General features: G+C 35.3%; 1 protein-coding gene across 2 annotated transcripts in view; it reads left to right on the forward strand.

Moving 5' to 3' along the window:
• Positions 1-16641, forward strand: part of LOC123556639 (uncharacterized) — a 69659-nt gene that overhangs the window by 35360 nt on the left and 17658 nt on the right. The window contains exons 1-4 of one of the 2 annotated variants that reach the window (XM_045347523.2): positions 6256-6415; positions 12071-12206; positions 12486-12740; positions 13580-13705. In XM_045347523.2, coding sequence (XP_045203458.2) covers positions 6347-6415; positions 12071-12206; positions 12486-12740; positions 13580-13705 — 586 coding nt within the window. In that variant the 5' untranslated portion in view covers positions 6256-6346. Of the gene's footprint in view, positions 1-6255; positions 6416-12070; positions 12207-12485; positions 12741-13579; positions 13706-16641 lie in introns of those variants that run through there. The other variant, XM_053542906.1, reaches the window with a different exon arrangement.

Below are 16641 nucleotides of genomic sequence, written 5' to 3' on the forward strand. Positions count from 1 at the left end.
CGCAAAGTCAATACGGATCTGCCAATACGAAATTCTAGAACTTTTCAAGCCCTTTTCCAGGACTTACGAGATTCATATCTTTATAAGATTTATAAACATGTAAATCATGATATACTTAACTCTACACAACTTAAAATGAAGTGGAATAGGTTTTTGAAGTCAATGTTTTATTTCTATAGCAGTGCCACCCCTCCTGATACTTTTAGCATAGTGAAACCTAACGCTGACTTAAAGGTTGAATAGTACTAAATAGGTAAACAGGCCCGCCCGCTTAGCTCAGTAGGTAAGAGCGTTGGTCTACGGATCTCGGGGTCGCGAGTTCGATCCTCGGGCGGGGCGTATATTCTCCGTGAATATTTGATAAACGACATTGTGTCTGATATCATTAGTCCTTCACCTCTGTTTCATGTGGGGAAGTTGGCAGTTACTTGCGGAGAACAGGTTTGTACTGGTAGAGAATCAAGCAACACTGGTTAGGTTAACTTCCCGCCGTTATATGACAGAAACACTGTTGAAAAACGGCGTTAAACCCAAAACAAACAAAAACAAAAATAGGTAAACAAAACAGCACTTCCGGATTAGTTAGATAATTGCGAGAACAAAGAATGCTGAAGTCAGAATGCAAGGAAAGTAGCTATTTAAATGGCATTTTTTTTTAAATAAATTCATTGCTACTTTATTTCTTAAAGCAATGTCATTCAAAAACTGTAATGAAATTAATTGAATTGATAACAAAAAGGTATACTCCAAGCAAATGTTTCTCCTATTTTTTCACTTTTGATGCAAGAAAAATGTAAACAAAAGGGGAACCACTTCTTCCAACAAAGGGATAAGTTTCAAAATGCATAATTAGCAGTGTTTTAGTTACTTCCCCTTTAGTGGTGCTAGTAACAGAAAATGAATAATTGCTTCTCCTAAAGATTTTGATAACTTCCGTAGCGCATGCGCAATGAGCACTTTTGATTAGAAGATTTTGAGGCAAATCGCTTGTAAATGAGAGTAGAAAATGATTTTATTTCTGCAATAATGAAGTATTTGCATTGTAATGCATCATCTGTAGACATTTCTTTTTGTTTGCTGCTATTTTTACGAAAAATGAAAATTATTTCTAACTTTCTATGTTACTAGGCAAAAGCAAAGTTTCACCGCCGAATTTGTTCTTAAAGAACATGTCATTTCCACCGAAAAAAAACACGGGTGTATCTATGAATTTTCAAGCGAGCGGCACTTTCTATTTTCAATCGGCGGCCGCCATATTTGTTTACAATGAAGGTCAAGGTCATTGAAATATTTAAGGAAACGTCAAATCCAACCAGAAATCAGGTTGAAAAGAATGTATGATACTAAGTAAATGTTATATTTATATATTTGACTGCACGTTATATCTCTTTTCCAAAATATTGGGGTGGGGGCACACACTATAGTTCGCCCCCACCCCCGTCCTAGCTTCGAGGGGGCCAGCCCCTCCCCCGGCTCCTATGCCTATGAAATACATAAAATGAACTGAATTAAAACACGTAATTATTATTATTTTATTTTATGCTTATTGGTGAAATACTGGAAAATAGCAGTGAGATATAAATCGATATCACTCACAGTGTCGAACTTCTTTTTTCACCAGATAAATTATCTCCCTTGAAATATATTCTTTAATTACCTCCCTTTGCTGCCTTTAAAATTACTGGATTATACTAATACTCAAGCCATACACGAGTCATGAACTGCTAGACAATCCTATATAGAACAGGCTAGCTATAATTAAATTTGCAAAAGAAATAATGTTACTTTTGTCAGCTTGGTTGCTAGGCCTTGCCATTCATGAATCATGTGTAGCTACATATGTGTGTTTCCTCTACTTTTTGCCCATTGGTTCACTATCGTGTGGTAGATTTTACTGGCAATCTGACTAAAGTACTAGCATTTAGGAGTGACCTGTCGCTTTTATTAATAGATTTGAAAGGTTACTGGAATAAACCACTTCAGTAAAGGGGTACCCTACCTTTTTATAACTTATTTTTATAATAAATATTTAAATGACTGCCTTCTTCGACAATTAGACGCAGTGGTGCAGTGGTAAGCGTGACGGCTCTAGAAATTAGCTTTTGTGAGTTCGAATTCCAACGGAGATCAATATATTTTTTTCATTTTTTTTTTCAAGTAATATTTTGCTAACATACACTTTAAAATGATGATAATGTTAAACATGTATTTGAGCCGCATTACTTGTATTCTTTGCTATTTTCGCATATAACAGAGATTTTCAAATATCTTCTTGATTGTGAATTATTAAACATGGTTGATACAGCACTTGAAAATTTGGTCATTTCAATTAGCTGATGACACTGATTCGGAAGAAACTAACACCGCCAGCGAGTGTGAAGATGCTTCATTGGACGCGCGTGTTTGAAATGTATTGAAATTATTGAAATTGTACGAAAGAAATTAAAAATGAAATGATGAAATAAAATGAAATAAAAAAAAAACATGAAAAATGTAAATAAAACAAATCGCCCTGTGTGGGATTCGAACTCACAGCCTCCTAATCGCAAAAGTTAAATCACTAACAAGATTCCTCAATTGTACCAACTGAGCTACCGATGCAATTTTAATCTGTACATAATTTAAAATATATTTATAGTTTTTGAAACGTCAAATATCTTTCAAACCCTTATTTAATAAATGGAAAAATCTGGAAAATCCAAATCTAAAAATAAAAGCGACAGGTCACTCCTAATTGCTAATACTTGATCCTCTAAACGAAGATCTGAGAACGACCCATTCACATTCGTCTTCTGTATATTTTGGATTTCCAAGATTGCTATTTTTATTTTCGCAAATCTATTTTTGTTTGAACCAATCAGACAACTTGTTCGAATGTTAAAGAGTAAGAAAAATTTGCAGTTATTCCAGGGCTCGAACCCGGGACCTCTCGCTTACAAAGCAAGTGCACTACCGACTGAGCTAAACGGCTGTCTGACATTCTTCTACATGAAAATTGTTAATATCAAATACCAAGGCATTTTAAAGCTTGCAGAATGTTGTAAGTTAACTTTTGATTGGCTAGCGGAAGGGTTGTCAGAACGAGGCCATCAATAGGTCGTTGTCAGATCCTATGCGTAGCGTAATAGGAGATGTACTTTAGTAAGATTGATTTTACTGGCGACAGCACATTAAGTTGGTTGTTGTCTTAGTTAATTATCACAAGACATCAACTCAACCTTACGTAATATGCCAGCACTTTCCCACTCCAACTCCAAGCCCAGCCAGTTGTTTTCCAACTTCCATCCATTTTGTTATGCTATGCAGCTCCTAGATTAATATTTCCTAGCTATTTCTGTTGAATCCATGATGATATTTAATTCTGCAGCTTGATTTTACGCATATTCCACAGCTGTTTAGATTTTTCGTGTTGTTTTTTAATCTGACGTTCAGCGTGTATTTTGGTAAACAAAGCATGCTTCCGGTTATTCAACGAACTGTCTGGTTGATCCGAAAAGTTTTAATATGCTTCTACTTAAATACCGGCATTTGTCAATGTCTTTGTTAGCCGCGGACTGTGTACTTTTTACAAAAAATATTTAAATGCAGTTTTTGTTTTTAAAAACAAAATGGCGTCGTGTTGATTTAGGTCACAATAGCCTAAATAGTTTCCCCTATATATTCTATATAAAACTGACCTGTTTCAAAGAGCTACCAAACATAGCTAGACCCATTTCAGAGAACAAATCCTTACTTCATTTTAAAGAGTTATGATAAAACTGATATAAAATGAAGAGAAAAGTAGGGGTCATGTATCTTCTAAGAAAGATTTCTCTGGTCACATTTACTTACTGTAAACTGACATCAAAATCACACTGCTGTGACCTGGAAGTACTACTCATACTAAAATGGAGCTTGACTTCACCAAACACAACCTGCTCTCCCATTTTTCCTACCAAAATGTCAACAATACATCCACAATGAAATTTAAACAAAAACTAGCCTCAATTTAGATCTCTGTTGCCATGCCAAGTGAAAAATTAGTGTTCAAATTCCTGGCAGCCATTACGCGACTAGACCAGATGGCTCCCACGCTGGTTCCTTTAGTTTAGTTAGGCCTTTAATGAACCTTATCACCAATATTCGATAATAATGTGCCTAAGTGTCCATGGTAATTTAGCGGATGTATCATATGTAACACGGTAGCTTAAATAAATCCGAATTTCGTCATGAAATATTGGATTTATATGAACATTTATGCACGTAATAAACAGAAAATTCGTTGATCTTCACAAACTAGCATAAAATAAAAAGAAAATTTGTTTGTTTGCAGTGAAATATCGAAATATATCATCACCGATAAGGGAGACAATTCTGATATTTTCACTCAGGCTCCGCCTTCGTGAAAATATTCAATTGTCTCCCTTATCTGTGATGATATATTTCGATATCTCACTGCAAACAAACAAATATCCTCTATATAGTTTGGTTAGTCATGCTTGACTGAGCTACTGATATCGAAAACTGTTGTCATTACAAGCCGGCCAGTCAGGCTCCGTGACGGAAAAGCTCTCTCACGTTAAAACTATTCTTTTCTAATTGAGGTGACTCTCTGACTGAACGCGTCCGTGGATTATATATTACTAAACCCGAGGATCGTTGACTGATTCTTTTATTTCCTCCATTCTTGAAGAACATAACATATGTACAAATAGATAGACATATATCAGCAAATTACATGTTAACAACTAAATATTATCGTTATTTTCAAATGCATGGTTAATACAGGGCCGTCGCCGGGTTCGAAAAAGTGGTCCGGCCATGGGACGTCGAAGGCGTCCCGCGAGTGCCGACGGCAGGAGAGTGGGGAGAGCAGGAGAGGGGGTTTCCCCCTCTCGTAAGGGGGGTTTGGGGGGTCTCCCCCGAGAAAATTTTAAGATATGGGATGCCCGTAAGTACGTTTTCCTTGCATCTTGAAAGCATTTTCCATTAAGATTTTCAGTCAATTTTATAACAGTTTTCAAGGATAACTATCCGACATTTGCCCAATGAATGTTGCCCCTCTGTGAGTCTCATCAGGCAGTGGCAATTTTATAGCAGTTTTCAAGGATAACTATCCGACATTTGCCCAATGAATGTTGACCCCTCTGTGAGTCTCATCAGGCGGTGGCATTAATAATGAAGGCTTTATCAAGATTCGAACTTGACAACTTGCCGTCTATGTGAGCAAACATACACACATGACAGTAAGCAAGGTCATTAGTTTCATCGTAATGCAACCACGATCTATTAGTGAACCACAAAGGCTGAAAACTTCTGTTCACCGGATTTTTCCGACCAAAGGTGCGTTTCGGAAATTTAAATGTCTTAGGTTGTTTTGGAATTTCAGGTATGTCCATTTTGCAGCAATACGTTAAGCAACGAGTTAAGCATACGGTTTCAGAATTTAGAGAAGATAGAAACGAAGTTTATATTATTTTATATAGTTGAGATGTACGTAAGCATTTTATTTGATTTAAAGCAATTATTTAAGATTATTCAAAATAATTAGAAGAAATTAGCTTTCGGTTAGTTTTGTTTTATTATACCACGAAAAACACATCTTTTCTAATTTTTTTAAACATACGACTATTTTTTTCTTCATCAAAACAATTATTATAGATTATAAAAAAATGCCCTTTAGATCATATCGGATTAAAGATATATCAGATAAGCGTTTAATTATGATTAATCCAATCAAGCAGGGTCGATACTTTTGACACGAAGTGTGCCGAAGTTTTCACACCCCGCGGGCAATTATGACAGATACCGCTCGTTGCGGATAATTAGCAAGGCACTTTCAATCTAAGCAAAAGCTGAAATTTTATGCGAAAAAAGAACTGGTCATGCTCGGCCAAAAAAGTGGTCCGGCCATGGCCGGACCGGCCGGACCGCCCGCGACGGCCTTGTAATATGTGAAAACAAACCCTATTGCGACCCTTTAATTATGTGCAACAAATTAACGCATCGAATCATAACGGATTGACCGGGTCAATGTCTTATTGCCATATTTATTCAGCTGAAAGTGGTAACAGATTTAATTTGTTGTTGGATTTAACAATTTATGTTTAAATAATAACTAGTGTATCAATCAGACATTGCAACCAAAATTTTACAAGATGATCATTATATATTTATATAGATGTGCACTAGAAGGAACTTTTTGTATGTTTTAACTTGTTAATATATAGTTTATAATAAGTTATTCATTCACTTTATGCTATGTACTTCAGACGATTTTCAAAAAATTGAAAACGAAACCGAAAGTAGATTTTGGAAAAACCCTGTATGAATAATCTCCGTGTACAATACGATTGACGATCGGGATATGGCGGTTAACAGTCTTCTGTCTGTCTTCAACAAAGACGAAGATTTCTCCCACGGTCTTGTTTTTAAGGTAACATTCTATTTTATTCATTTTTTATAACTTTTCTTACTTAGTAATTGTATAATTATTGCACTGGTAATGGCTCACTTCCTGTCAGCCTGTGATTTTGTTTTAGTGTTATGCGGCGTAGTTTCTAAAGTCATTTCCTCGGTCTGAATTTAGATTACATTATCTATAAAAAGTAGTGTATTGAAATTTCTTTTGGTCTTATAGCATTGAATGATTGATATTACTATATGACAGAAATATTTCAATTTCCACATCGACAGTGTGTATTATCATTGGATGACAGTGAAAATGAGCAAACATACTTAAACCTTTCGTTGATCTCTCATATCTTACTGAAACTGATAATGAAGTTTAGGCGTGGATTTCTTATATCATGTATTGATCAAAATGTCCGTAGCGTATGTGGGTCACTCTAAACAAATATTTGACAAGAAATTAAAAACCGATATTTTTGTAATCTTTAAGTATGTGTCCACATTTAACAACCTAGCTAAGGCTATAAAATTTACTTATTTCTTCAAGCGTTAAACGCAGTATATTTAGAATATCGTATATTGACTCGAGATGCTAATGTTTGCCGAATACCGAAATACGCTGGTGATGTAGAGAAATAAAATACTACATAGATATTATGTACATAATATAGGGTACCTATCATACAATATAAAGTATATAGAATTTGAAACATTTGTGACAAAAAAGTTTGTATAAACAAAAATCATTAGATATAGGGTATTCCAAATCATCATCTTTTTGTTCTGGTAGGCTTAGTTCTATTCTATACACTATAACGGTACATTTACAACTCATGTCTTTAATTCTCTTTCCTCGCGCGAAATATTACCAAATTTGCCCAGTTCATTTGAAAAGAAACCTTGAACTAGTGCCCAGCTAGTATTGACCATTTACATGCTACTCCGTGTTACATTAAATAACAGCTAATAAAATCAGGTAAAAAGATTACAGCTTTCATTTTGACTAAACTTTGTGTTTTGTATAAGGCCTAAAAAAAATTCCTTGTTTCCGGTAACATGCTCAAAAAAATTAGGGTAGGTAGGTCGGAAAATAATTTTTTTTTTTTAATTTTTTTTTATTAAGGGAGACTTTTCGGAATTTTTTTGTGTGTCAAAAATGGATACAAATAAGGAGGTTATGCCTTTAGAGCATCAGTAAGTTGTTTTCTAACATCACTGGCCATGTTTTAAACATAAAAAGTGCAGTTTTTCAACTTTTTGTCAAAAAGTTGAAAAAAGTATTCTCAAAGGCCATAAAAACATTTAGGGTCGGGCCAAAAATTTAGGGTAGGTCGGGATACCGGAAACAAACAATTTTTTTACGCCTAATGTGAACGATTATAATGATGACATTATCATAGCATTCCGAAGTCCATTTCACTAGATAGATATGTACAGGCAGAGATGATTAAAAGCAATAGTGATTCAAATGTCTCGAAATAGCCCGTAGAAATTTAAAAATTAGGAAATGTAAACAACATTTCATAGGTCGCATAATGTCATTCAGTTATACTTGAAAACGAGTTTGTACATGACTAAGCATTAATCCCATGTTAGTTTTCTGAAAACTGGTTCAAAATACCCAAGTACAATGTATACGCTTTTAAATGTTGTAATCTATGCAAAACGAAAGCGCATTAAGTATTAAATACATATTTCCTTTCACTCTAAATACGTTTCGCAAACTTTGACGTTATTATAAAAGGGAACCAATAAACATGTATATGCTGGTCAGATATCTTTAAGATATCGTAGATCTGTGAAAAAGACCCAGTACCATTTCATTTTTTTTAATCATATTTTATTGCTTCTGAACACATAATACATAGCACATATTTTATTGCTTCTGAACACATAATACATAGCACATATACATAATAAGTAACAAAAGCAAATGGGTTGGGCTACAAGTTATTGCAACATTAGAAGTCAACCCTTCCCAAGTGCGTAACATTCATAGCAAATGAAAAATGAACGAGTGTATTAGTTTAATTAAGCATTCCTTATACAAAGATATATGATAGTGATAATAACTACAAAGATAAAAAGATGAAGGAGAAGAAATAGAAGAAGAAGGGAAATATTATGATGATGATATCAATGTAGTAACAAAATGATAACCCTAATAGTATTTATGATAATAATTACACGATGATGTAGTAACAAAATGATAACAATAATAGTATTTATGATAATAATTACACGATGATGTAGTAACAAAATGATAACAATAATAGTATTTATGATAATAATTACACAATGATAATTAATAAATTTTAGTATTAGTCAAGTTATGGTTGTAATCATTATAGTTGAGCTAGAGAAGAAAAGAAAAAGAAATATATGCTGCTCTATATCCCCGAGTGTCTACCCAGTAATCACAAACATCCTGTCCCAAAGTAACGTAATAATGACAAGAGGACATGAGAAATACATTATGTACTGTCGAAACGTCTTGTATGTTTGATATAGTTTTGAACTTCTGTGAAAAGAGTAGTGTTATCTTCTATAGAAATATTATCATTGCCATATAAAAGCTTATTGACACTTAGTGGGTGAAATAATCTTGTTTTAGTAAAAAGTTCTCTTCTTTGATGTGAAAAACGAGTGCATTTAAAGAAATAGTGTTCTGCGTCTTCCGTTTCGGATCCGCAGTCGCAGTTTGGATTTTCTCTGATGTGATTATTAAACAAGTCGGCGTTTAGATAACTACACTTGTTTCGTATCCTAGCGTGAAACACAGAGTATCGTCTGTCACCAATTAAGTAAAAAGTAGGGAATTGTGGAGGCATGAAAATTTCTTTAAGTTTACTTTTGAAAGCCGAAAGAATTGGTTGTTGACGAGTCTCAATGTTCAGATCATTCCATAACTTTATTGTAGAGGGAATAGTAGATTGGGAGTAAATTTCAATACGCCTAGCTAAAGTTTCAAAATCGGCATTGTTTCTTAAATTGTACTGGTTTGAGTCATTCACGATCGATGGAAATAAATCTAGTAAATATGTTGGAAGATCACCATTTCTTCCTTTGTATATTAAAATTTCATGATGGGATATGATAATACATACATTAATTGATAGAGCTTCAAACGCCCGTGATATTTATTCCTGGGTTCGGCATCGTTGAGGGACATTTTTCATATCTGTCGCTTTCTTTTCAAATTTCGATTTCTCATTTTTATGTTCATAATTGTACGTTTTCTGCTATTATTTTACCCATTCGCGCTGTATATAAACATACTAGAACAAATTATTTTGTTATCATTGATGTAATAGTTGTGGTAAAATACTATTAAGCTATGCCAATACTTGATTCATATCTTAGGAAGTTAAATATGTATGAAAGCTTCCTTAATAGTCATATTACAGATAAACTAGTAGACGGGCGTGCCATGCCGCGATTAAAGCACGTTTTTAGTATATGTTATAGATTATTTATTGACCTTCTTTGTTGTAACGAAAAGAGCAGCGGAGTGAAAACAATAACTTAATAAAAGTTTATTCATTATAAGGTTATCTTACACGAAAAAAAACTGTACGTAATTATTCATAATGCTCATATTTGCCTACTAAATCACCCACTTAAATATTTCACTTCATACGTACTGTGTAACCCGACAAAATAACAATAATGACAATCTTTTTGCTGATTGGATGTTTAAAGTAGTTTCTGATATGTCAATATTGAAATACCACAGACTTTTGAACGATGTGTTTGGCACTTCACGATAAAATCTTAGATATTTCCTTTTACAACATATGTAATCATGAACGTGTAGAACAGTATATATTCAGGCCACATCAAATTTTAGTTATGTTAAGCGTCCTCGAGTTCGTAGATATTAGGCTGTCCGATGAAAAAAAGTCTTAAAATGTTGAAAATGCCAGTGACTACATATTAAACTGAAACTAAAGCCCATTCTAGTCATTACATCATTTAAATAACACTTTTTATGATAAAGCAACTACACTAAAACACGGTGCCGAATATCACAATTATTTGCTTCAAATCCTGCTTAGAACTGACAAAAATATCGGGAATGAATTTACTCGTATACATTTTAATGTCAAACTTTCGTACCACGTATGTGACTGCAAAACTATTTGTTCTCCACCTCTGATTCATGCGGAGAAGCTAATTTAATTTGCCCATCAAGCATAACTGAAATACAGTGGAAAATGGGGCTAAACCCAAACGTTAAAAACGCCAACACAGTGTTTCCTGCTCTCGTGGTGATTAAGACCATTGAAAGCCAAATTCCTTGTGGCAAATGTTACATTTGTTTTTAACCTCAATATGAACAGCAAACTAGTGTTCTCGTTGATTGTATCTTGTTGCAAACATTGCATAGGTCGCCATTCCAATGGATATTACACGTGTTTGATCATCAGAACCGTCACATTTCCAGAAAGAAGGACATTTGCGTTTTTTTTTCTTAATTTTACTCTTTTTTTTTTGACGGTTAATGCCAGCATAGTTTCACGATAACAGACCCAGTTCTTAAATTACAAAGCAGATATTTCACACATATGCCCTTTATTCATTTCTATGTTGTATTTTTTGAAAACATTCGTAAATGAGTCATTATTAACAAAAACAAAAATATACCTACCTCGATATTGTATCCTGATGCACAACACCAGCACTGGAAGTCGCACAACCCACCCATCCTTTAGCCTATTCCAAGCATTTACGACCCGCGTAGTAGCAGTAACTTTTGTTACATTATTCGGGATAACCGAAATTCTAGTTAAAATGATATTGTGTGCGCCTGTTTATGGGACGGGGACTTGAAATCTGAAACTGTGTGATAAGCGAGATCAGATATCGAGGTTTGACTATATCTATTTTCAAATGTCTTTAAGATCGCCCGTAGACATCTTGTCATAGGGAAATAAAGAAAATATAAAGAAAAGGGCGCAAGTTGTTGGGTTTGGGGGTTAGGGCGGGAGGGATGTAAAACACTTGAGGCTGGTTAGAAACCATTCGTTTCATCTCAGCAAATTTATAGTTGTCACTGGCCACTGAACATTGTTTATAATATTAGTCGGTTGTGGAAGATACAGAAGACGCTCCGATTCCAGAAGCTTTCCAAGTTCTTTAGTATGTTAAATATAACGGTTTCATACACGGGACCCTTTTCGCATGTTAACACATTTCAGTTGGAGGTGCGTTAACTAGCTAGAATTCACGACCTTTAACTTCGCCAGACAGTGTTTTTCTTACTTTTGCTAAATCTGTGAATCTTAAACAATAAGTTTGGTCACTTTTGTGAGAGCTAAGCCCGTCGAGGAATACCTTTAGTTGCACACTGTAGTCCAATTAACTCAATTTGAACCCTAGTTCCCTCATTCAAGGTAATTGACCGTCCGAAGGCGGCGTGTTAATTGTCCGTATCCTTTTCGGTTATTCATGGTCGTGTTTTTTTCCTACCCACCCGACCCTAAGAACTTGTGCGCCGTTCTTTGTATTAGTTTTATTCGTGAATCTTCTTAATAAAGACTAGAACAGTATTGTTTATTTCCCATTTACACGCTTATAACATATTCTCTCATTCTGTATAGAGAGAAAGACATATTGAATTACCGGTAATTTATTGTTAGATAATGTACGAGTTAGCTATTTTCTGTTTTACTTACAGCATTTCCCAGTAGAATGGCACGAGACAGACGTGCAAAATTACCTGGAAGTTATAACCAGAGCCGACGTCAACGCCGTGTGTATTCCTGCCGCGCGTTGTGACGTGGCAGTTGTTATTTTTGGTGACATTGTATATGGTACAGTCTTCCAATTATATAATTGAATAACTGAAATGTTTATCGCTTTTCATAATAAATTTAATTAATATCATTAGCGCTTAAACATTCTTTTTAAAATACAATGAGAGGAAAGGCATATCAAAATCAAGCAAACTTAAGAAATTATCTCGTTGAGTCTTCTGCTATCTCTAGAATAGAAACGTTCATCATTACATTACCACTCAAAAATCAAATATGTTGTGATCTAAAGTTGTTGTTTTCAAGGCTGTCATTACGAACGTTATTTTACTATTGTAGACACAAGGATACAGAAATGGCAAGAGAAGGCATTCAGTAGGCCTGTAGGTGGCTGTTATCCTACCTTGGAGTTACTGGGAAGTCCCACAGGCGTCTTTATACCACAGGTACCTGCAGGTGTAAGCGATGAACTTCTTCAGCTGTATTTTGAAAGTGGGAAATCAGGAGGCATTGAGGGCACAGTGGTCGAGCCGGTGGAACTAGGCACTATTGAGGAAAAGAAGTATGCAGTTATTACGATAGAAAATGGGCAAGGTTTGTCATTGTTTAAGTAACTCTTTCTCTTCTTTTTTTGATACCAGTTTAAAGTGGCTCTTAATAGAAATAAATTTCCCCAGTTGCCCTTTGCTTACTGCGGTTGTCAGAATATTACATCTAAAGTCAGTTGTCCAATCATGGGAAGAATTTCATGCTCTTACACTCTTAACGTAAGGATGTAATGTTTTGTTCTTTTCTCGATTATATATCTTCCGGTTTCTTGTGGTCTTTCTCTGTATAATTTCCGGTTATTATTCTAGCTTCGAGCACTTTGTATTCAAGGTGATCTGATATAATCAACCGTCATTATGTTCATCTTGCGTCGTCAACTCTGGTCTATAAGGCAAATAATAGAAAGAAATTGAACACTGTAGATGCACATTATTCTTTCTGATCTTCATGAAACTTTGTCAAAGTATTTGATTTTATGAAATCTAGGTCTAATTCGAAACTGGGTTATCTGAAATAGAAAAGGTCAAATCATAGAAAAACTTAACACTCTAGAGGCAACAATTTCTACACGATCGGCATGAAACTTGATTAAAATCTTTGTCTGTATAAAGTTTAAGACAAGTTTGAAACTAGGTCATCTGGGGGCAAGACTAGATCACTTGGCCTAATCACAGAAATACCCTAGAAATACTGCAGAGGCAATATGTTCCACCCGATCTACATAAAACATGGTCAGAATTTTTCTCATGGTGAGATTTAGGTCAAATTGGTAACTGAGCCATCTGGATAGAATTTAGCTCGGATGGATGACATGGGACCTTGTTTGTATAAGTTGTAAGATAAATACTGGTACAACAATATCTGTTGTTGTTTTTCTGTTTAAGCTTTGGAATCTATCTTATCAAAACAAAATCACGGACTTAAGGATATTGATCTAGAAGTTGGACCGTTCTATCCATCCGTCCATCGGCATATACTAGAAACTCTAAAATCACGAGGAACCGAGTGTGGTAAGTTGTACCTTGATACTATATAGAACGTTTACAAATCAGATATCAATACTTCGATAAATGTAGCACTGTAGTTTAAATACATGCCCTAGCTGTGAAAAGATATATCATTCATTAAAATAACACCACTGTCGCGGCAGATTTCTTTTGTTAATGCTATCCCAAAATGTATAGTGTTTCGCAAGCAATAACGTATTTTCCACGTCCATTAGACATACGGAAAATAATCTACAGCTATGTTTGAAGCATATTTGTGCCCCCCCCCCTCCCATGAGTGGTGGGGGCATATAGATTTGGTCTTGTCCGTGCATCCGTCCGTGCGTCCGTCCGTCCGAAGTTCGTGACGCGCCTAGCTTGAAAAGTATTTGATATAAATTGATGAAACCTTGCATGAGTCTTTATCATGATGTGAACTTGTGCACCTCCTATTTTTCATCTGGCTCCGCCCCCTATTTTCAGAGTTATGGCCTCTGAAATAGTCAAAAATGCACATTTTCACCTTGTGACACGCCTAGCTTAGAAAGTATTTGATATAGATTCATGAAACCTTGCATGAGTCTTAATCATGATATGAACTTGCGCATCTCCTATTTTTCATCTGGCTCCGCCCACTATTTTCAGAGTTATGGCCCCTGAAATAGTCAAAAATGCACATTTTCACCTTGTGACATGCCTAGCTCAAAAAGTATTTGATATAGATTCATGAAACCTTCCATGAGTCTAAATCATGATATGGACTTGCGCACCTTCTATTTTTTATCTGGCTCCGCCCCCTATTTTCAGAGTTATGGCCCCTGAAATAGTCAAAAATGCATATTTTCACCTTGTGACACACCTAGCTCAAAAAGTGTTTGATATAAATTCATGAAACCTTCCATGAGTCTTAATCATGATATGAACTTGCGCACCTCCTATTTTTCATTGGGTCAGCACCCTATTTTCGGAGTTATGGCCCCTGAAATAGTCAAAAATGCCCATTTTCACCTTGTGACATGCCTAGCTCAAAAAGTATTTGATATAGTTTCATGAAACCTTGCACGAGTCTTAATCTTGATATGAACTTGCGCACCTCCTATTTTTCATTTGGGTCCGCCCCCAATTTTTAGTGTTATGGCCCCTGAAATAGTAAAAAATGCACATGTTCACATTGTGACGCACCTAGCTCCATAAGTATTAATATAAATGGTTGAAAACTTGCATAAGTCTTTCTCATGATAAAAATTTGCACACCTTTTTGGACGTGTGCATGATATAAATTTGCACGATTTTTTGGCTGGCTCCACCCCCTATTTTTAGCTCACCTGAGCGCAGAGTGTTCGATATTGGGTCATTTGGGGTCAAAAACTAGGTCACCAGGTCAAATCAAAGGAAAAGCTTGTTAACACTCTAGAGGTCACAATTTTGGCCCAATCTTAATAAAACTTGGTCAGAATGTTACCGTCAATAAAGTCTTGGACGAGTTTGATATTGGGTCATCCGGGGTCAAAAACTAGGTCACCAGGTCAAATCAAAGGAAAAACTTGTTAACACTGTAGAGGCCACATTTAAGACTATATCTTTATGAAACTTAGTCAGAATGTTAATCTTGATAATCTTTAGGTCAAGTTCGAATCTTGGTCATGTTGGGTCAAAAACTAGGTCACAGGGTCAAATCAAAGGAAAAGCTAGTTTACACTGTAGAGGCCACATTTATGAACGTATCTTAATGAAACTTGGTCAAAACATTAAGCTTGATTATCTATAGGTCAAATTCAAATCTGGTTTAGATGGGTTTAAAAACTAGGTCACTAGGTCATTTCAAAGGAAAAGTTTGTTAACACTCTAGAGGCCACATTTATGACTATATCTTCATGAATCTTAGTCAGAATGTTAATCTTGATAATCTTTAGGTCAAGTTCGAATCTTGGTCATGTTGGGTCAAAAACTAGGTCACAGGGTCAAATCAAAGGAAAAGCTAGTTTACACTGTAGAGGCCACATTTATGAACGTATCTTAATGAAACTTAGTCAGAACATTAAGCTTGATTATCTATAGGTCAAATTCAAATCTGGTTTAGATGGGTTTAAAAACTAGGTCACTAGGTCATTTCAAAGGAAAAGCTTGTTAACACTCTAGAGGCCACATTTATGACTATATCTTCATGAATCTTAGTCAGAATGTTAATCCTGATGACCTTTAGGTCAAGTTCGAATCTTGGTTATGTGGGGTCAAAAACTAGGTCACAGGGTCAAATCAAAGGAAAAGCTAGTTTACACTGTAGAGGCCACATTTATGACTGTATCTTAATGAGACTTCGTCAGAACATTAAGCTTGATTATCTGTAGATCAAGGTCAAATCTGGGTCAGGTGGGATCAAAAACTAGGTCACTAGGTCATTCAAAGGAAAAGCTTGTTAACACTCTAGAGGCCACATTTATGACTGTATCTTCATGAAACTTAGTCAGAATGTTAATCTTGGTGATCTTTAAGTCAAGTTCGAATCTTGATAATGTGGAGTCAAAAACTAGGTCACAGGGTCAAATCAAAGGAATAGCTATTTAGCACTTTAGAGGCCACATTTATGACCATATCTTAACGAAACTTGGTCAGAATGTTAATCTTGATGATCTTTAGATCAAAAGGTCAGGTGAGCGATACAGGGCCTTCATGGCCCTCCTGTTAAAGATATGGCCCCTGAAACAGTAAAAAATGCACCTTTTCACCTAATTATGTGCCTAGCTCAAAAAGTATTAGATGTAAATTTAGGAAACCTTGCTGGAGTCTTTATCGTCATGTGACCTTGCACAGGTATTCTTCTTGAGAATCTTAGCTCTTATTACAGAGTTATGGCCCTTGAAATAGCCAAAGTAGTGGATTTTTTGTTTTGATGCTCATAGCTCAAAAAGTTTAAGGCCTAGAATAATGAATCCTTTTCATAAAATGTTTGTTGAGGCTAT

The sequence above is a fragment of the Mercenaria mercenaria genome, chromosome 5 (genome assembly GCF_021730395.1).
Source record: "Mercenaria mercenaria strain notata chromosome 5, MADL_Memer_1, whole genome shotgun sequence".
NCBI lineage: Eukaryota > Metazoa > Mollusca > Bivalvia > Venerida > Veneridae > Mercenaria > Mercenaria mercenaria.